The sequence below is a fragment of the Salmo trutta genome, chromosome 3, assembly GCF_901001165.1.
Source record: "Salmo trutta chromosome 3, fSalTru1.1, whole genome shotgun sequence".
Lineage (NCBI taxonomy): Eukaryota > Metazoa > Chordata > Actinopteri > Salmoniformes > Salmonidae > Salmo > Salmo trutta.
Genome location: NC_042959.1, coordinates 19,362,685 through 19,386,000, shown reverse-complemented (window position 1 = coordinate 19,386,000; position 23,316 = coordinate 19,362,685). Strand labels below are relative to the sequence as shown.

Here is a 23,316-nt window from a genome sequence, read left to right as displayed (position 1 = left end):
GATGGCCACCATTTTTCTACCCTTGTATTGGTCAGCCTGTTGCGTGCTTTGGTGTGTGTGTTCCCAAACAAGGACCAGTTGCGCTCTGAGGCAGCTGATGTTAGTGAGCTTTGGAGGATGATGGAGGCAACAGGGGAAAGAGCCTCAGATTCACAAAGTCCCTTCCAACAGGTGGCTGATGAGATATGTTGGCACGACTGCCATATTGCATCTCCATCCCAAAGCCCTTGCTTGGAAGTGTACTTCGCCAGACCGCCAAGAACCTTGCCCTCATCCAGGCCAAGGTGGGGAGAAACAGTAATGATGACACAATAGGCCTTGTTGATCTCTGCACCAGATAGGATGCTCTTGCCAGCATACTTGGGTCCAACATGTACGCTGCGACGTGTATAGTCTTCAGAACTGCAGTTTCCTCTGCTTGGAGCAAAAGTGAAGTGGACAAGGCAGAACGGATTTATTCTCTTACATCTGCAAGCAGACTCTGAACATCAGACAGGATGGCATTGTCTCCTTCAACCTGTGCAATGGCTACTGTTAAAGGTTTCAGGAGTTTCAGGCTGCTTACCACTCTCTCCCAAAATGCAGTGGCTTGCGAAAGTATTCACCCCCTTGGCATTTTTCCTATTTTGATGCCTTACAACCTGGAATTAAAATTTGATTTTTGGGGGGTTTGTATCATTTCATTTGCACAACATGCCTACCACTTTGAAGATGCAAAATATTTTTTATTGTGAAACAAACAAGAAATAAAACAGAAAAACAGAAAACTTGAACGTGCATATCTATTCACCCCCCCACCCCCCACCCCAAAGTCAATACATTGTAGAGCCACCTTTTGGAGCAATTACAGCTGCAAGTCTCTTAGGATATGTCTCTATAAGATTGGCACATCTAGCCACTGGGATTTTTGCCCATTCTTCAAGGCAAAACTCCTCCAGCTCCTTCAAGTTGGATGGGTTCCGGTGGTGTACAGCAATCTTTAAATCATACCACAGATTCCCAATTGGATTAAGTTCTGGGCGTTGACTAGGTCATTCCAAGACATTTACATGTTTCCCCTTAAACCACTCGAGTGTTGCTTTAGCAGGATGCTTAGGGTCATTGTCCTACTGGAAGGTGAACCCCCGTCCCAGTCTCAAATCTCTTGAAGACAAACAGGTTTCCCTCAAGAATTTTCATGTATTTAGCGCCATCCATCATTCCTTCAATTCTGACCAGTTTCCCAGTCTAGCGATGAAAAACATCCCCACAGCATGATGCTGCCACCACGCTTCACTGTGGGGATGGTGTTCTCGGGGTGATGAGAGGTGTTGGGTTTACTTTTTCCTTGATGGCCAAAAAGCTCAATTTTAGTCTCATCTAACCAGAGTACCTTCAACCGTATGTTTGGGGAGTCTCCTACATGCATTTTGGCGAACACCAAACAGTTTTTCTGGCCACTCTTCTGTAAAGCCCAGCTCTGTGGAGTGTACAGCTTAAAGTGGTCCTATGGACAGATACTTCAATCTCCGCTGTGGAGCTTTGCAGCTCCTTCCTTCTTTGGTCTCTTTGTTGCCTCTCTGATTAATGCCCTCCTTGCCTGGTCCGTGAGTTTTGGTGGGCGGCCCTCTCTTGGCAGGTTTGTTGTGGTGCCATATTCTTTCAATTTTTTAATAATGGATTTAATCGTGCTCTGTGGGATGTTCAAATATTTTGATATTTTTTTATAACCCAACCCTGATCTGTACTTCTATACAACTTTGTCCCTGACCTGTTTGGCGAGCTCCTTGGTCTTTATGGTGCTGCTTTCTTGGTGGTACCCCTTGCTTAGTGGTGTTGCAGACTCTGGGGCCTTTCAGAACAGGTGTATATATACTGAGATCATGTGGCAGATCATGTGACACTTAAATAAAGTCCACCTGTGCGCAATCTAACAAATTTTGTGACTTCTGAAGGTAATTGGTTGTACCAGATCTTATTTAGGGACTTCAAAGCAAAGGGGGTATATACATATGCACGCACCACTTTTCCCTTTTTAATTTTTTTGAAGCAAGTAATTTTTTTTCATTTCACTTCACCAATTTGGACTATTTTGTGTACGTCCATTACATGAAATCCAAATAAAAATCCATTTAAATTACAGGTTGTAATGCAACAAAATGGGAAAATGCCAAGAGGGTGAAAACGTTTGCAAGGCATTGTACATCATCCAGGAGGATCATCTTGATGGGGCTGTCCATATCGGCCGACTGTGATATGGCCATTTCTTGGACAGACTTCTTCCCCTCCAGGAGACGATGATGACAACACCACCCCAACGGTGTTGCTGGGCAGCTTCAATGTGCCTGACTGCCATTAGGTACCGAGATGAGATCCTCAGACCCCTTGTGAGACCATATGCTGGTGCGGTTGGCCCTGGGTTCCTCCTAATGCAAGACAATGCTAGACCTCATGTGGCTGGAGTGTGTCAGCAGTTCCTGCAAGAGGAAGGCATTGATGCTATGGACTGGCCCGCCCGTTCCCCAGACCTGAATCCAATTGTGCACATCTGGGACATCATGTCTCGCTCCATCCACCAATGCCACGTTGCACCACAGACTGTCCAGGAGTTGGCGGATGCTTTAGTCCAGGTCTGGGAGGAGATCCCTCAGGAGACCATCCGCCACCTCATCAGGAGCATGCCCAGGCGTTGTAGGGAGGTCATACAGGCACGTGGAGGCCACACACACTACTGAGCCTCATTTTGACTTGTTTTAAGGACATTACAAAGTTGGATCAGCCTGTAGTGTGGTTTTCCACTTTAATTTTGAGTGTGACTCCAAATCCAGACCTAAATTGGATTTCCATTGATTATTTTTGTGTGATTTTGTTGTCAGCACATTCAACTATGTAAAGAAAAAAGTATTTAATAAGATTATTTCATTCATTCAGATCTAGGATGTGTTATTTTAGTGTTCCCTTTATTTTTTTGAGCTGTGTATATTCACCCCAACCAGTACTGAAATCAAACCTTACCAGAAAGCATGTAGTCCTTGGCTCAGACAGTGTAGTAGTGTGGGCTCAAAAGCATCTCAGTGTGCAAGATCTTGAGAATCAGCTGTACATGTGATGGAAGAGTACACTGCACATATGATGGAAGAATGCACTGTGCATGCAGAGGGTTGCAATTCCATTGAATTGGATAGAGTTTAACCAAAATATGCCACAAGACATAGAATTGCCTAATGTGTATCCCACAAAAAAAGGTTCACTGTTATAAGCTAACTTTTTTGATGAATTTAAGCAAAATTCCCAAAATTCCCAGGCTTTAACCTCTGATGGAAAATAAAAGGAAAATGTCCAGAAATTTACTGTAAAGTTTCCGACCCTTTGCAACCCTAGATGTATCTAAATAAATGTCACTAAAAAACAGCATAAATGTAGTTGGCTAGCTAGCAAGCAAGATAAGTTGCCAGCCAATATGGCAATGGAACATTTAGAACGTAAAACTGAGTCGTGTCCATAGGTCCAAACAATAAGACTGAACGACTGGGTCACGTCTCTGGCAACCGAAACGATAGAACGAATGACTAGCCAGCTTGGGTAGCAGCCCTAGATTTGTGTCGGAACTACAGTGGGGCAAAAAAGTATTTAGTCAGCCACCAATTGTGCAAGTTCTCCCACTTAAAAAGATGAGAGAGGCCTGTAATTTTCATCATAGGTACACGTCAACTATGACAGACAAAATTAGAAAAAAAATCCAGAAAATCACACTGTAGCATTTTTTATGAATTTATTTGCAAATTATGGTGGAAAATAAGTATTTGGTCAATAACAAAAGTTTATCTCAATACTTTGTTATATACCCTTTGTTGGCAATGACACAGGTCAAACGTTTTCTGTAAGTCTTCACAAGGTTTTCACACACTGTTGCTGGTAGTTTTGTCCATTCCTCCATGCAGATCTCCTCTAGAGCAGTGATGTTTTGGGGCTGTCGCTGGGCAACACGGACTTTCAGCTCCCTCCAAAGATTTTCTATGGTGTTGAGATCTGGAGACTGGCTAGGCCACTCCAGGACCTTAAATTGCTTCTTACGAAGCCAGTCCTTCTTGCCCGGGCGGTGTGTTTGGGATCATTGTCATGCTGAAAGACCCAGCCACGTTTCATCTTCAATGCCCTTGCTGATGGAAGGAGGTTTTCACTCAAAATCTCACAATATACATGGCCCAATTCATTCTTTCCTTTACACGGATCAGTCGTCCTGGTCCCTTTGCAGAAAAACAGACCCAAAGCATGATGTTTCCACCCCCGTGCTTCACAGTAGGTATGGTGTTCTTTGGATGCAACTCAGCATTCTTTGTCCTCCAAATACAACGAGTTGATTTTTTACCAAAAAGTAATATTTTGGTTTCATCTGACCATATGACATTCTCCCAATCCTCTTCTGGATCATCCAAATGCTCTCTAGCAAACTTCAGACGGGCCTGGACATGTACTGGCTTAAGCAGGGGGACACGTCTGGCACTGCAGGATTTGAGTCCCTGGCGGCGTAGTGTGTTACTGATGGTAGGCTTTGTTACTTTGGTCCCAGCTGTCTGCAGGTCATTCACTAGGTCCCCCCGTGTGGTTCTGGGATTTTTGCTAACCGTTCTTGTGATCATTTTGACCCCACGGGGTGAGATCTTGCGTGGAGCCCCAGATCGAGAGAGATTATCAGTGGTCTTGTATGTCTTCCATTTCCTAATAATTGCTCCCACATTTGATTTCTTCAAACCAAGCTGCTTACCTATTGCAGATTCAGTCTTCCCAGCCTGGTGCAGGTCTACAATTTTGTTTCTCGTGTCCTTTGACAGCTCTTTGGTCTTGGCCATAGTGGAGTTTGGAGTGTGACTGTTTGAGGTTGTGGACAGGTGTCTTTTATACTGATAAAAAGTTCAAACAGGTGCTATTAATAAAGGTAACGAGTGGAGGACAGAGGTGCCTCTTAAAGAAGAAGTTACAGGTCTGTGAGAGCCAGAAATCTTGCTTGTTTGTAGGTGACCAAATACTTATTTTCCACCATAATTTGCAAATAAATTCATTAAAAATCCTACAATGTGATTTTCTGGATTTTTTTTCTAATTTTGTCTGTCATAGTTGACATGTACCTATGATGAAAATTACAGGCCTCTCTCATCTTTTTAAGTGGGAGAACTTGCACAATTGGTGGCTGACTAAATACTTTTTTGCCCCACTGTATATCTTATGGAAGGATGAAATAGTATGAATAAGTTCATAAAAATAAGGTTTTTAATGAACATTTGTCAATCATTATTGAATATGTTGGTAACCCGTTGTATAAAAGTGATAATGGCCTCGAAGCTGGTGTTTGGCTTCGAGGTCACCGGCTTCTCGGGCATTATCACTGAAATAAAACAACCAGTTTACTCAAAGATAAAATAAAGCTCCATTGTTCTACAGGCAGTTTTGGCCATTTTGCTCTGATGTAGCTCTCTGTAGCTCTCTGGAGAGCTCTGTTGCTTTCTGTAACACTCTGGAGCTTTCAAACCGCCGCTTTACCCATGTGTGTAGCGTTTGGCCGGAGCAAGGAGTCTGGGTAGCCAGGCAAGCTCTCAGTAGTTGTGATGGCGCTCACAGTAGCTCGGATGGGGCGCTCTCAGTAGCTCGGATGGGGCGCGCTCAGTAGCTCGGATGGGGCGCGCTCAGTAGCTCGGATGGGGCGCGCTCAGTAGCTCGGATGGGGCGCTCTCAGTAGCTCGGATGGGGCGCTCTCAGTAGCTCGGATGGGGCGCTCTCAGTAGCTCGGATGGGGCGCTCTCAGTAGCTCGGATGGGGCGCTCTCAGTAGCTCGGATGGGGCGCTCTCAGTAGCTCGGATGGGGCGCTCTCAGTAGCTCGGATGGAACTCGCAGTAGCTCTGATGGAGCTCTGATGGCTCTCTCTGTAGCTCTATGGAGCTCTGATGGCGCTCTCCGCAGCTCTGATGGTGATCTCTGTAGCTCTGATGGAGTTCTGATGGAGCACTGATGGATGTAGCTCTGATGGAGCTCTCTGTTTGAATGAGGGCTGAGTCAAGTGAACTTGAGTTACAGAGTTAATTGAGAAGTCACGACAGTGTTACACTGATAAGCTCCCTCCTGTCTCTCTTTGTGATCAATGTGCTCTCTATGCTAAGCGTCAGTGTGAATTCGGAGCTGTGACTCAGCTCTGTGCAGCGAACCAGGTAAGTACTGTTCTGTAGAGGCTTAGACTGAGCACAGAGCTCCCTGCCTGCAGCTTACAAGGAAGAGAAGTGTGGTGCATAGTTTGAGACACAAAAGCACCCACATTGACATGATGTGAATATATAGAATAGAAACCTGCTACATTTCCTTGGCAAGAGTTGGTTTAATGTGCCACAGCAAGCTGTCAACACATCACATCTAATTGTATCATTACTATGACAACCAGTGGAAATCAGGAGATCCACTTAAAGATCAGAGACTCTGGTGAACAGTAAAACAATGTGATTGGTAGCTAGTACTAAAAAGGCCCCACAGGGAGTTGAAGACGTAGAAGCAGTAACCATGTCCATTCCACCCATTACGTCTTTATGGTTCAAGATAGTAGCGGTGGAAGGTGGACCGGGGAGCAATAGCTATCCTTTAGTACATATCCACACAGGGACTCTGTACATTAACTCTTAAAGGAGAGCACTGTGGATAGTGGTGGCTATAGGTGGCAATATACACACACTGGGTTCAAAAGGAAAATATACAGTATCAGACTAGAGGTCGACCGACTATGATTTTTCAACTCCGATACCGATTATTGGAGGACCAAAAAAGCCGATGCCGATTAAATCGGCCGATTTTTTGTTTATTTATTTATTTGTAATAATGACAATTACAACAATACTGAATGAACACTTATTTTAACTTAATATAATACATCAATAAAATCAATTTAGCCTCAAATAAATAATGAAACATGTGATTTGGTTTAAATAATGCAAAAACAAAGTGTTGGAGAAGAAAGTAAAAGTGCAATATGTGCCATGGAAAAAAGCGTTTAAGGTCGCTGCTCAGAACATGAGAACATATGAAAGCTGGTGGTTCCTTTTAACATGAGTCTTCAATATTCCCAGGTAAGAAGTTTTAGGTTGTAGTTATTATAGGAATTATAGGACTATTTCTCTCTACACGATTTGTATTTCATATACCTTTGACTATTGGATGTTCTTATAGGCACTTTAGTATTGCCAGTGTAACAGTATAGCTTCCGTCCCTCTCCTCGCTCCTACCTGGGCTCGAACCAGGAACACATCGACAACAGCCACCCTCGAAGCAGCGTTACCCATGCAGAGCAAGGGGAACAACTACTCCAAGTCTCAGAGCGTGTGACGTTTGAAAAGCTATTAGCGCGCACCCGGCTAACTAGCTAGCCATTTCACATCGATTACACCAGCCTAATCTTGGGAGCTGACAGGCTTGAAGTCATAAACAGCGCAATGCATTGCGAAGGGCTGCTGGCAAACGCACAAAAGTGCTGTTTGAATGAACGCTTACGAGCCTGCTGCTGCCTACCATCGCTCAGTCAGACAGCTCTATCAAATCATAGACTTAATTCTAACATAATAACACACAGAAATACGAGCCTTAGGTCATTAATATGGCCGAATCCGGAAACTATCATCTCGAAAACAAAACGTTCCATATTTTATCTAACGGGTGGCATCCCTAAGTCTAAATATTCCTGTTACATTGCACAACCTTCAATGTTATGTCATAATTAGGTAAAATTCTGGCAAATTAGTTCACAACGAGCCAGGCGGCCCAAACTGTTGCAAATACCCTGACTCTGCATGCAACGAATGCAAAATGACACAATTTCACCTGGTTAATATTGCCTGCTAACCTGGATTTCTTTTAGCTAAATATGCAGGTTTAAAAATATGTACTTTTGTGTATTGATTTTAAGAAAGGCATTGATGTTTATGGTTAGGTACAGTTGTGCTTTTTTCGCAAATGCGCTTTTGTTAAATCATCCCCCGTTTGGCGAAGTCGGCTGTCTTTGTTAGGAAGAAAAAGTCTACACAGTTCGCAACGAGCCAGGCGGCCCAAACTGCTGCATATACCCTGACTCTGTTTGCAAGAGAAGTGGCACATTTTCCCTAGTTAAAAGAAATTCATGTTAGCAGGCAATAAATATGCAGGTTTAAAAATATATACTTTTGTATTGATTTTAAGGAAGGCATTGATGTTTATGGTTCGAGCAACGTGTACCTAAGCGATTATATGCAACGCAGGACAGGCTAGATAAACTAGTAATATCATCAACCATGTGTAGTTAACTAGTGATTATGATTGATTGATTGTTTTTTATAAGATAAGTTTAATGCTAGCTAGCAACTTACCTTGGCTTCTTGCTGCATTCGCGTAACAGGCAGGCTCCTCGTGGAGTGCAATGTAAAGCAGGTGGTTAGAGCGTTGGACTAGTTAACCGTAAGGTTGCAAGATTGAATCCCCGAGCTGACAAGGTACAAATCTGTCGTTCTGCCCCTGAACAAGGCAGTTAACCCACCGTTCCTAGGCCGTCATTGAAAATAAGAATGTGTTCTTAACTGACTTGCCTAGTTAAATAAAGGTAAAAAATAAATAATAATAATAATTTAAATATATATATTTTTTTATTTTAAACGGCAAAATTAGCATCCAAAAATATCGATTTCCGATTGTTATGAAAACTTGAAATCGGCCCTAATTAAATCGTCCATTCCGATTAATCGGTTGACCTCTATATCAGACTTACCATCATCTTCTCAAAGAGGTCATTGATCTCCTTCTCGGAGAGGTTCATGGAGCGGTCGTCGAAGAGGGGCTGGGGCATGGGCATCTCTACCTGAGTGGACAGGGGGTCTGTGGAGTGCTGAATCAGGGGCTTGTCCTTTTTATTCCCAGTCTTCCGAAAACTGGTGATCCGGTCACGCTGAAGGGGAAAGAGAATGTGGCGTTACCAAAGTGCGTACGGTAAGCGTTATGACAGAGTACTTTCTGAATGCTTACATACTGACATATAGGCTTTATCTAGGAGTATTTCCCTTGGTGTTAGGCTTTCTGAATGCTAACATACTGTAAGGTTGTGTAATGCTGTCATATGCCTTCCCTGACATGTCTTTCCATCTCCTTCCCAACATTTAAACGAGCATCAGCTGGGCTCAATTCCAGGTTGGGGTGGTACCACAGGACGGCTAAAGTAAAGTGTATGCCTATGACAAGGGACAGACCTAGTGTTCGTTCATTATGTTTTATCGTTCATCTTTTCTGTTAGATTAAATGATGTGCGTGAACAATGGGTAACATTGCTTGTTCTTTCTTTCAAACTGGCCTTGATTTATTCATCTGTACAGTTCATGTGTATCTGAATGAAAATAGTACATAATAAAACAGTGCACTGTAAACTACAGCGAGAGTCATAGATTTGACTCACCTTCACACTTACTATTAACCCTGTGGGTTATGTTTGTTCAATATCACAGACTGTTATGAGAGTCTGTAGAACTTCAGTACAGAGGAACATACCTACATTAGAAAGATACTCTCTCCTCACAGTATTCAGCTATTCTAGCTACACCGATGAATACAGAAGAAATGTAGGTGTAATGTACATACCTTTACCTGAGCTGTACATTATTTAATTTGCCTGGTGCAATGGAACAAATGGATTAGTTCCAAAAGTGCGAACTGCAAGCGTTAAATCAAGAGCATCTCATATGTATTCAGGTCTGATGACGGAAGAGAGAACAAGATCAAACGAGATGCTGCCAGCAGCACACACCTTTGTTACAGAGTCAGAAGAGGGTAAGTCCACGCACCAGCCGCTGTTAGTCAGTCGTCATTAGTATTAGCTATATGGGTTTAGGGGTTATGCTTGTGCGGAATAGATGAGTGCACATACATATTAAATGGAATAAGACAAATAAAGACTAAAGGAAATTAAATCAATGACGTCACATAGATCTAAACTTTTTTCATATTAAAGGACGTTATCGTTTGGGGACATAATATAACCATCAAATACTGAAAAGACAATCATACAGGAACCCAACTTGGTTAACAGAAGGAACTGCGTAACCCTGGTTTCCTTGATCAATCCACAGATGTCAGTTCATCTTCCTGCGCTGCCATGACACAAAGACGATGATGCAAAACAAAATACACACAGAAATGAAAACAGGACGCCTTACCATGTCGTCAGCCAATGTTTTTATGTGTACGTTCTGTTGAAGGGAAGGCACATTATGAACAATAAGATCCATTTGAAAATAGTGTGTGTGAGAATATCCTAAACAACCAATACACATGAACAGCCACACCTATGAATGACACCAAGCAGTAAGCCCCGTTTGGCTCGTGCATGTCCATAAATCGTTGCTGTAATATACAGTAATAGTGTATGTGTTGAAGTGAAGGTAAGTATTGTCCAACTAACCTAGTCTAGGCTAGTTGATATTCCTCCCTACTAAGAACAGTGAAGAAAAAGGTGGATAATAGTTACACAATGACTCACACCTCCAACTGTATCTCTGCCATAAACAACAAATACTTATTTACTTCCCATTGTTATTTTAATGGATCACCTGTTGGCTAGCTTCCTCCTTTTTAGTAACAAAACCCCTAAGCAAACAAAATTCTAATTCACTTTAGACACTTAAAGGGGCAATCTGCAGTTGCGACATACATTTTTGGACTTGAATGAATGATATGTACCCATTGATTCTTGAAGAAAATAAATGACCATTTACGAGCTTAGTTCAACTGTTGTACCCAATCAGAAACCAAAATATAACAAATATATCAGTCCTTGCCTCCATAGATGAATTTGAGAGTGGTTACATTTCTCCAGCCCCATTGTTATTATTATAACTGCGGATTACCACTATAAACAACAATAACAGACATTACAGACCCCCTAAAAAAAATCTCCCAATACAGATGTTTGTTCCTTTCAAGACAAGGCCGAAGTTACCAACGACCAGTACCTATTTATTTGAAGTTTTTCAATAAATGTGAATATTTGTAACTACTTATGTTAATACTTGCTGTCAACTTGTGCAATAGACTAGGAGATAAAGCAGATTGAGTTCTTCATTTCACCTTATTTTACAATATAAAATTATTTTACATTATAAAGCTTACCATAGTTCCCCAGAACAGTTGAGCCAGTCATGTGATGTTTGTAAATAGCACAACGGGAGCTGGTGAGTCCATAGCGTTCTATCGGTGAGTCTCTGTTTTGTGGCGCACCTGAGGTGATGAAGTTACACTTGTATGAAATTCACTACTAAATATTTGCCATCAGATATTTTATAATGGCTTTCTGACAAAAGTCGAAGGGCACTGAATGAGTTGTCTTTACAGCTGCCATTTTCTCCCTGTGCTTCTTACTAGCAACTAGCCTTCCACAAGCTTCCCACAATAAGTTGGGTGAATTTTGGCCCATTCTTCCTGACAGAGCTGGTGTAACTGAGTCAGGTTTGTAGGCCTCCTTGCTCGCACACGCCTTTTCAGTTCTGCCAACAAATGTTCTATAGGATTGAGGTCAGGACTTTGTGATTGCCACTCCAATACCTTGACTTTGCTGTCCTTAAGCCATTTTGCCACAACTTTGGAAGTATGCTTGGGGTCATTGTCCATTTGGAAGACCCATTTGCGACCAAGCTTTATCTTCCTGACTGATGTCTTGAGATGTTGCTTCAATATATCCACATCATTTTCCCACCTCATGATGCCATCTATTTTGTGAAGTGCACCAGTCCCTCCTGCAGCAAAGCACCCCCACAACATGATGCTGCCACCCCCGTGCTTCACGGTTGGGATGGTGTTCTTCGTCTTGCAAGCGCCCCCCTTTTTCCTCCAAATGTAATGATGGTCATTATGGCCAAACAGTTCTATTTTTGTTTCATCAGACCAGAGGACATTTCTCCAAAAAGTACGATCTTTGTCCCCATGTGCAGTTGCAAACCCTAGTCTGGCTTTTTTATGGCGGTTTTGGAGCAGTGGCTTCTTCCTTGCTGAGCGGCTTTTCAGGTTATGTCGATATAGGACTCGTTTTACTGTGGATATAGATACTTTTGTACCTGTTTCCTCCAGCATCTTCACAAGGTCCTTTGCTGTTGTTCTGGGATTGACTTGCACTTTTCGCACCAAAGTATATTCAGCTCTAGGAGACAGAACGTGTCTCCTTCCTGAGCGGTATGATGGCTACGTGGTCCCATGGTGTTTATACTTGCGTACTATTGTTTGTACAGATGAACGTGGTACCTTCAGGCGTTTGGAAATTGCTCACAAGGATGAACCAGACTTGTGGAGGTCTACAATTTCTTTTCTGAGGTCTTGGCTGATTTCTTTTGATTTTCCCATGATGTCAAGCAAAGAGGCACTGAGTTTGAAGGTAGGCCTTGAAATACATCCACAGGTACACCTCCAATTGACTCAAATTTTCTGGAATTTTCCAAGCTGTTTAAAGGCACAGTCAACTTAGTGTATGTAAACTTCTGACCCACTGGAATTGTGATAGTGAATTATAAGTGAAATAATCTGTCTGTAAACAATTGTTGGAAAAATTACTTGTGTCATGCACAAAGTAGATGTCCTAACCGACTTGCCAAAACTATAGTTTGTTAACAAGAAATTTGCGGAGTGGTTGAAAAACGAGTTTTAAATGACTCCAACCTAAGTGTATATAAACTTCCGACTTCAACTGTGTGTCCCGGGGGGCTAGGTCTGTCCTACCTGGTGTAATTCTCCTGTCTTATCTGGTGTCCTGTGTGAACTTAAGTATGCTCCTTCTAATTCTCCCATCTCTCTCCACCCTTCCGTGGACCTGTGCCCTAGGACAACCTGGCCTGATGATGACTGCCTGTCCCCGTCCCCAGTCCACCTGGTCATGCTGCTGCTCCAGTTTCATTTGTTCTGCCTGCGGCTATTGAACCCTGACCTTTTTACCGGATCCCTCCCTCTCACGACTTCCCTCCCAACCAACTGCTGTCTTGTACCCTCTACAATCACTGTGATGATTATTATTTGACCCTGCTGGTCATCTATGAACGTTTGAACATCTTGAAGAACAATCTGGTCTTAATGGCCATGTACTCTTATAATCCCCACATGGCACAGCCAGAAGAGGACTGGCCACCCCTCAGGGCCTGGTTTCTCTCTAGGTTTCTTCCTAGGTCCCTGCCTTTCTAGGGAGTTTTCAGAGCCACTATGCTTCTACATCTGCATTGCTTGCTGTTTTAGGCTGGGTTTCTATATAAGCACTTTGTGATATATGCTGATGTAAAAAGGGCTTTATAAATACATTTGATTGATCAGGGGGATGCCAACAGGGCCAAAGCATTGTCAGAGCTGTTGTGCTGTTATCTAGTATGGTTCGCTTTACTGCCAGATAAGGACCACTAACCATGTGACTGTGGACGATCACAAACATAGATTAGGCTAAACCTTCTCTCTCAACTTATAGAAGCAGCCAATAGGGTTGTAGTCTCAATCATAACGCTAGCTTAGCTCCTAGCTTATGACTCATGGACCACTTTCTACAAGTGTGTAAAACATTGCAATTTTTTCAAATGGGGTAATTAAACATATTTTAATCAATTTAACATCAAGGGAACCTCTGTCGAGCTAATTGTCTTGACTTTAGTGGAAACCATCAGTTTACTTCTGAACAGTCATTACACAACGGCAACGCCGCAACAATGCAATTTACCACATAACAATTAAGCATGCACGTCCTCTGGGCTTCTCTGGCTTATTAAAACCCCCAAAGTTTTTCACTGTAATAAATGTTTATTGCACAACATTAATTCTTCAAAATAACCCAAATCAAATTAGCCCTCGGCCCCTTTGTAATTGAAATATGATTTTGATTCAATAAAGGTCAATGAAATGGAAAAACTAAGTGCAATTTGGCTGAATTTATGGGTCCATTTGAGAACGGGGAATATCACGAGTATGCCTCATCTGGCGAGAGTTTTTAAATGCTAATGATTACTATAACTCTACCCAAAGTTTGCTTTCCTCTTGGACGAAGGATAATAGGGCCTATTTTAATTTCAGACACCAGCCTGCATTGGCAAAGCTAAATGTTGTAGTAATGTTTCACAGGGCCGGTATTCATAAAGCTTCTCAGAGGAGGAGTGCTGCCTTATAGATCATAACAAATAAGATTACATAGACAGCAGGGGGGGGGGGGATCTGATCCTAGGTCAGCACCACTACTCTGAGACACTTCATGGGTCCAGAGGTTCAACTGGCTTGCTCAAAGTGATATTTGTTCACACCACTAGGTGGCGCATGACACATTTACACAACTGCATTACACACAAACAGTTCACGTCTTTCCATGCCATACATAGCAAAATTAGGCCTAGTTTCAAATATGTTTGTCAACATATGTTCTTTTTTACACCATGTGCACATGAAGCCCTTCCTGATCACTTAAAAGGGGAAAAAAATCCCCATAACAAAAAAAAAAGAGTTCCTCTAAAAAGCCAGCATGGAGACAGGCTTACAATGAAATCAGGGTTTTGCTTTAATCACTTCTAATTAATACCAAACAAAGGATGCCTGGGAGTGCCTGGCATTGTTGGCACGAACGACTGTACCACCATGTGCTGCAACTAACAGTTCTTAGCAAACTTGTTTGACTGCTCCCTCTCTCACACTCTGCTCCGTAGCCTCTAGTGTGCCAACTTTTCACTTCCACTCTGGAGTCACAGTTTGTCTGCATTCCTCACCATTGGATTTCCACTTGAGGAGAACAATGTGAGGATTCCCTCTACCCAGGGACATGTTCATTAAATACAATTGACTTGAGTGTAAATCCCCAAAAACAGCTAGAATGTACAGTATGTATTATTTCCTTCTTAGTTAAACAAACAGCTGAAATATAGTGGTTCACAGTTAACACCTCATATCTTTTTGGCCTCATGGTTTAAATGGACCTATCAACACAGCCTGCTCAGTAGTAAACAAAACAAGATACATGTTGCTAAGTGACCCTTTCCGTTGACATGTTGACTGGATTCTGGGGCGGCAGGTGTGTGTAGATACAGAGATAGAGATTCTGTGCTAGTGTGAAACAGACCATTATATAGGCACCAGTCCCCAGTTTCTTCTGGTTCAACATGCTAGACCCGAGTCCCCTCTGGTTCAACATGCTAGGCTCCATCCCCCTCTGGTTCAACATGCTAGGCTCCAGTCCCCAGTGCCCTCTGGTTCAACATGCTAGGCTCCAGTCCCCAGTGCCCTCTGGTTCAACATGCTAGGCTCCAGTCCCCAGTCCCCTGTGGTTCAACATGCTAGGCTCCAGTCCCCAGTGCCCTGTGGTACAACATGCTAGGCTCCAGTCCCCAGTGCCCTGTGGTTCAACATGCTAGGCTCCAGTCCCCAGTGCCCTGTGGTTCAACATGCTAGGCTCCAGTCCCCAGTGCCCTGTGGTTCAACATGCTGGGCTCCAGTCCCCAGTGCCCTGTGGTTCAACATGCTAGGCTCCAGTCCCCAGTGCCCTGTGGTTCAACATGCTAGGCTCCAGTCCCCAGTCCCCTCTGGTTCAACATGCTAAGCTCCAGTCCCCAGTGCCCTGTGGTTCAACATGCTAGGCTCCAGTCCCCAGTACCGTCTGGTTCAACAGGCTAAGCTCCAGTCCCCTCTGGTTCAACAGGCTAAGCTCCAGTCCCCTCTGGTTCAACAGGCTAGGCTCCAGTCCCCTCTGGTTCAACAGGCTAAGCTCCAGTCCCCTCTGGTTCAACAGGCTAAGCTCCAGTCCCCTCTGGTTCAACAGGCTAAGCTCCAGTCCCCTCTGGTTCAACAGGCTAGGCTCCAGTCCCCTCTGGTTCAACAGGCTAGGCTCCAGTCACCTCTGGTTCAACAGGCTAGGCTCCAGTCCCCTCTGGTTCAACAGGCTAGGCTCCAGTGCCCTCTGGTTCAACAGGCTAGGCTCCAGTGCCCTCTGGTTCAACACGCTAAGCTCCAGTGCCCTCAGGTTCAACACGCTAAGCTCCAGTGCCCTCTGGTTCAACATGCTAAGCTCCAGTGCCCTCTGGTTCAACATGCTAAGCTCCAGTGCCCTCTGGTTCAACATGCTAAGCTCCAGTGTCCTCTGGTTCAACATTCTAAGCTCCAGTGCCCTCTGGTTCAACATGCTAAACTCCAGTCCCCAGTGCCCTGTGGTTCAACATGCTAGGCTCCAGTCCCAAGTGTCATCTGGTTCAACATGCTAGGCTCCAGTCCCCAGTGCCCTGTGGTTCAACATGCTAGGCTCCAGTCCCGAGTGTCATCTGGTTCAACATGCTAGGCTCCAGTCCCCAGTGCCCTGTGGTTCAACATGCTAGGCTCCAGTCCCCAGTGCCCTGTGGTTCAACATGCTAGGCTCCAGTCCCCAGTCCCCGCTGGTTCAACATGCTAAGCTCCAGTCCCCTCTGGTTCAACATGCTAAGCTCCAGTCCCCTCTGGTTCAACATGCTAAGCTCCAGTCCCCTCTGGTTCAACACGCTAAGCTCCAGCCAATGAAGTCTTCCCTCCATCAGGCCTGCAGACAGCAGAGCTAAATCATACTAGGGACCCTGATCCCTCATTCCTGAGAGACCCAATTATATACTGGGCCAGTCAGTCAGATGAAACTTTCACTATGAGGGGAGCCCATAGCCACTGACTAGGATGCCCATTCAACAGTGCAGTGTGGCTTCAGTCTATGAAGGGGGAGTCAGCCAGTCGGTAAGTCTCTAAAGAGTAATAGTACCACCAGCCTGGTCCCAGATCTATTTGTGCTGTATTGCCATCTCCTATTGTCAATCGACTAAAGGCTAGTGAGTGAAGCGGCTAGCGCTCTCTCTAATTCTCTCTTTCTCTCTCTCTCTCGGAGGACCTGAGCCCTAGGACCATGCCTCAGGACTACCTGGCATGATGACTCCTTGCTATCCCCAGTCCACCTGGCCGTGCTGCTGCTCCAGTTCAAACTGTTCTGCCTGTGGCTATGGAACCCTGACCTGTTCACTGGACGTGCTACCTGTCCCAGACCTGCTGGAACCCTGACCTGTTCACCGGACGTGCTACCTGTCCCAGACCTGCTGTTTTCAACTCTCTAGAGACAGCAGGAGCGGTAGAGATACTTTCAAAGATCGGCTATGAAAAAGCCAACTGACACTTACTCTTGAGTTGCTGACTTGTTGCACCCTCGACAACTACTATGATTATTATTATTTGACCATGCTGGTCATTTATGAACATTTGAACATCTTGGCCATGTGCTGTTATAATCTCCACCCGGCACAGCCAGAAGAGGACTGGCCACCCCTCATAGCCTGGTCCCTTTCTAGGTTTCTTCCTGGGTTTTGGCCTTTCTAGGGAGTTTTTCCTAGCCACCGTGCTTCTACACCTGCATTGCTTGCTGTTTGGGGTTTTAGGCTGGGTTTCTGTTCAGCACTTTGAGATATCAGCTGATGTAAGAAGGGCTATATAAATTGATTTGATCTGTCTGTTTTGATAGGGGGTTTCCCATGAAGGGGACTGTTTCACAGCCATCCCCCTACCAACAAGATCAGTTACCAGGCTAGAATACTACTAGATCAGAGGGAAACACAGACACATACTGATCTCTATTATTCAAGGTGGATTTATTTTTCTTCAGCTTGGTTAATGTTCGTAGAATGACAGTGTGTGTTGGACAATCATCCTTCACTTGTGGAGGTGTCAGATTCAGACATAGGGTTGGGCGATATGGCCAAAACATCATATCACAATATTTGTACATTTTGGGATGGTAAGGCGGATGTGCATCCATACCAGTCTACCAGTATTCACTATATATTGCTCAGCCCTATTCAGCTATCAAGCAAAATACATGATCATGTTTTAAAGTCCTAAATGTAAACCTACTGCAGTTGCAAAGGTTTCGCTTTTTGTGCATCCCTTCAACTGGCATGTAAACAAGCCACACCACTAAGGAAATACCTAAACACTTTTAAGATAGTGTTAGGAACTGCCAGGGACCTCACCATACAATATTATCATGATACTTAGGTGCCGATGCAATGTGTATTGCGATTCTCACTATTCTACATGTATTGTGATTCGATACGGTGATTTAATTGCGATTCGATGTTCCAAACATATTGCTCACCATTTTTCTGCTGCAGAAGGACAAGTGAGAGCAATGACAAAACAAGTTGATCAGTCAGGGAAATAAAAATGCTGGAGAAAAAAAATTGGCTCCCTATTCAAAAAAGAAGATGGAGAACAATGAAAGAAAAATACTGGAGTTTTGGTACAGGTACAGCAAACTAAAGCAAAAATAATATAGCGATATTTTCAAAACGATACGATATATCATCAAAAATAATATCCCAATATGTAACTATCGTTTTTTTCTCCCATTACTATTTTAAGAGGTCATCTCTCGATCACTGTGTCCACAGCTCTCTGCTCCAAGCCCTATTACCAACTGCTGTGTTAATAACATACATGTCATGTACTATTCAAAATGCATTGCTTTCGGTGATCAGGCTACACAATGTAGTAGGTGGAAAATTGACCCATCCATGTAACCTTCAAAGTGGTGTGCTTTTCATTTCTGAAACATTTGCATTTTCTAGCATCCTCTCTAGACCATTAGTGCATATAATGACTCGGGTCAAAAGGCAAATCAACTAAATACCAATGACCTGGTTCATTGCAATGCTTTGATGTGAAAGTGGTTATGTCATGTGGGGTGTTCTCTCTCAAAACACACATGCAGGCCTATTTTAATGGTGACTGAGTTGTCCTTTTCCAGTGAAGCTTCCACTAGCCTAACCAACAGGGCTTCTACAAAGGGTTCTCCTAGATTATTTTTTTTAAATACAATTTCAAAACATACAAAGGTTCTCCTATGGGGACAGCCAAATAACCATCTAGGTTCTAGATAGTGTACTGTAGCTGGTTTCTACAGTGCAGTAGTGAATGTGAACAATGGCCGTCTTATCATCACTCAGTACTACATAAGGAGCTGTTATAGACTGATGGACCTATATCAAACTTCCATTGCCTATATTCTATACTCTGCCCCTATAGACAGTACAGAGTCATCTTAGAGATGTGATTGAGCAAATGTCTAGATAAGGATCACCATTACTCTATATTACATAATGATATATTATAGACTGTATGGGACCTAATGACAGTGTTATTTCCATAGTTATGTAGCCTACTGCAGGACTATATTAACTAGTCTAGGACTAGGCCCCCTAAAGCCTAGGGAGGCATCTGAAATTCTACTCAGTACTGAGTGAGTATAGATCAGGCCCAAGGCTTGTAAATAGTGCAGAGCACCCCTATCCCTACATCATACCTCCTCTGTTCCTGTGTGTATCAAGAATGGTTCACCACCCAAAGGACATCCAGCTAACTTGACACAACTGTGGGAAGCACTGGAGTTACCATGGGCCAGACTTGACCATGTATCTGATATAGGTGGGTAGGTTAATGCAGTGTTAATTTTGTATACAGCAGTACTGTGATGCTATTATAATTTGCCCCTCACGACCAACAAGTTCATCCTTTCCTATCATTCAGGCCAGTTAGAGGTGGCCTTCAAATCCAAGTCACATTTTGAGTTCATATTGTTTGTGTTCTCGCCAGTGGTGTTCATGTAATACAAATGGGAGTGGGCTAAGACTACTTTGAAAAAGGGGGGACCAAGTAAGAAACCAGGCATTCCCATGATCAAGTCGAGCTGCTAGGAGCATCGGGGGTGTGTACTCAATGCCACATGTGTATGCACAAAGTACCACAGACACCAGCAAACACGGGAGTGAAGGGTATTTCTCCAACACTGCCCCCCCCCCCCCCCCACACACACACACGGAAGTGAAGAGAGCCTCTCTCACAGAACAACAAACAAATCTGCCATACACATCAATCAAATAATGGAGCTCTGTCCTCTCTCTGCAAACTGAATTAGGGCCAACTGAATTGAATCAGGAGAGATACCAAAAGCCATTTCCAAAAACAACAAAATTACCCCCAGGCAGTGTTAACTCAATTGTAAAAATGAACTTATGAGGTATCACTTGTTTCAATGTCACCCCCTTATAAGAGGATAAATAACCACAAAAAAAGAGTAGTGTGAGGTTTAGTCGAAATCACAAGTGCCTTTAAATGGGCAGGAATCTGTGGTGCGTCAGTTATTTCAGGAAAGCGGTGGTGCTGTTTACATTTCCCTAAAAACAGCAAAAGCGGAAATCCCACAAAGACCAGCAGTGCTCTGGTTCCAATGGCTTTTCTTTGGATGCCCTGAACACGTAACCACATGGCCACCTGACCACTGCCCTCAGGCTAGGCTGGTTTGTTTTTTTCCCAGGATTTCAAAATGAATTTGTAAACCGTGCTGCCTGGGGGTTAGCTTCATAGATACTGTACTATAAAACAGTTGTGGCCTTTCTGAAAGGATTGGGGTGGGAAATGTATGTGTACAGTGTCTGTTCATCATCAAGACAATGAAGTCATGTGGAAAGAACTGACTATTTAGCGAATAGTTGGGGGGTTTACTAGAGTTTGGGGGGGAAGGGGTTAGTTGGGGGAATTGATTCAGATGAGAATCGCTATTCTGAATCGATTCTCTGATGCAATAAAATCGCAGTATCAAACCACAATACATGAAAATTGTAATTCATAGCCTATATAATCACAATATGTATAGAATCGTGACTAAATCGAATTTCAACACCGAGCCCTAGTAATTTACGCCACGTCAATGCAGAAGTGTTATTACGAACAAGAAGATGTTGCTTCCACGGCCGGTGTGACTAAAGCATTCTTTACCACTTCTTGAGTGCGATGAAACACACATGTAGTCTGTTTCCTGCTGTTCTCCTCTCATACAGTCCCTCTGTCTCAAGAATGGAGGACCAGGCCACCAGGGACACCATACAACATCGCAAAATGACATAGCAGAAGAATCAATATCTTCATCTATCAGCCAAGTACACAGCACAACTACCAGTACCACCGATATGGCGGGGCTATCCAGTACCACCGATATGGCGGGGCTATCCAGTACCACCGATATGGCGGGGCTATCCAGTACCACCGATATGGCGGGGCTATCCAGTACCACCGATATGGCGGGGCTTTCCAGTACCACCGATATGGCGGGGCTTTCCAGTACCACCGATATGGCGGGGCTTTCCAGTACCACCGATATGGCGGGGCTATCCAGTACCACCGATATGGTGGGGCTATCCAGTACCACCGATATGGTGGGGCTTTCCAGTAAGAACTAGGCCTAGACCTTATTCTGTGGTGTTATGTCAACTCTGTGGTGGCCATTTCATGTTAGCATGCTAGCTGTGTTTAAACTAGGCCTATTCTTTAATCTAGTATTTTTTTTATGGAAGTGTAATGCCTCAACCTCACAGATGCTAGCTATGACTTGATATTCACCCTAAAGCCCCTCTGACTCACCTAAAACCGCGCCACAATGCCACTCTCACGCCCTTAACATTAACAGCTGGGATACATGACCTGAACCGATGAGTCACAGGTCCAAAATAAGAGTTGCTGTCAAAGGAACAAAAGTTAATTGTCTCGTTGCACAGTGGTTCACATGATTTAAGCCCACATACTACCATGAGGGTAATCCCCATTACATTATACTAAGAAACATGACTGTCTCGAGTGGAGTTAGTGATTTTATTCATGTGGATGTAATACTGAAAACAAGCTCTATTAATAGTAATATTTTCCTAGTTCTGATGGGTATTGGACTAGGTTATATCTGGAAGGCTTATACAGTAGCATTAGCCTAAAGGGGTCTTTCTATAAACTAGTGAACCAGTGAGCATTCCTTGTAGTGGACAACTGTTTGGAGCTGTTACAAAGTCATTAATAATCATTTGCATTTTTTCCCCATGTGAATACATTAAGATATAAAAAGGGGGAACATATATAATTCATGAGTTAAATCAAAACCTGTTTAAACTCTTTAAATGGTGTGACAAAACACTACCTTTCATTACATTTATGATACTGCCGTTTGTTGTTATATCACATACTACACATTTAACAACAATTACACATTGACCTTGATCCTGTGAAATTCATGGATATGGCTGCCGTACTCTTTTTTTGTATGGAGATCTCAGAAGTGCACTGGTAACATTTTGTGTCTCCCTATGTTACGGTGTGAAAACTGTTTTCATGGGCACACAAATCCAAAATAATGTATGTGATTGCAAAATCCAATGCTTCAAACAGAAAGAGTAACTTTAACAGGTTAACCTGTTAGGGCTAGGGGGCAGTATTTACACGGCCGGATAAAAAACGTACCCGATTTAATCTGGTTACTACTCCTGCCCAGTAACTAGAATATGCATATCATTATTGGCTTTGGATAGAAAACACCCTAAAGTTTCTAAAACTGTTTGAATGGTGTCTGTGAGTATAACAGAACTCATATGGCAGGCAAAAACCTGAGAATATTTCATGCAGGAAGTGTCCTGTCTGACAAGGTGTTGTTGTTCTTGCCTCTGTTTATTGAAGACTGAGGATCTTAGCTGTAACGTGACACTTCCTACGGCTCCCATAGGCTCTCAGAGCCCGGGAAAAAGCTGAACGATATCGAAGTAGCCTCTGGCTGAAACACATTATAGCCTTTCCCAAGTGGCCGATCAGAGGACAAAGGGCTTAGGCGCGTGCCCGAGTCGACCCAGTGATTTATTTTCTTTCGTCTGTTTACCTAATTGCAGATTCCCGGTCGGAATATTATCGCTTTTTTACGAGAAAAATGGCATAAAAATTGATTTTAAACAGCGGTTGACATGCTTCGAAGTACGGTAATGAAATATTTAGAAATCTTTTGTCACGAAATGCGCCGTGCGCCTGACCCTTATTTACCATTCGGATAGTGTCTTGAACGCACAAACAAAACGCCGCTGTTGGAACATAACTATGGATTATTTTGGACCAAACCAACATTTGTTATTGAAGTAGAAGTCCTGGGAGTGCATTCTGACGAAGAACACCAAAGGTAATCAAACTATTCTAATAGTAAATCGGAGTTTGGTGAAGGCTAAACTTGCTGGGTGTCTAAATAGCTAGCCCTGTGATGCCGGGCTATCTACTTAGAATATTGCAAAATGTGCTTTCACCGAAAAGCTATTTTAAAATCGGACATATCAAGTGCATAGAGGAGTTCTGTATCTATAATTCTTAAAATAATTGTTATGTTTTTTGTGAACGTTTATCGTGAGTAATTTAGTAAATTCACCGGAAGTGTTCGGTGGGAATGCTAGTCACATGCTAGTCACCTGCTAATGTAAAAAGCTGTTTTTTGATATAAA

General features: G+C 43.3%; 1 protein-coding gene across 3 annotated transcripts in view; it reads right to left on the bottom strand.

Moving 5' to 3' along the window:
• Window positions 1-23,316, bottom strand: part of diaph2 (diaphanous-related formin 2) — a 706,015-nt gene that overhangs the window by 664,867 nt on the left and 17,832 nt on the right. For all 3 annotated transcript variants that reach the window (XM_029725953.1, XM_029725962.1, XM_029725944.1), the window contains exon 3: window positions 8,748-8,924. In XM_029725953.1, coding sequence (XP_029581813.1) covers window positions 8,748-8,924 — 177 coding nt within the window. The remainder of the gene's footprint in view (window positions 1-8,747; window positions 8,925-23,316) is intronic.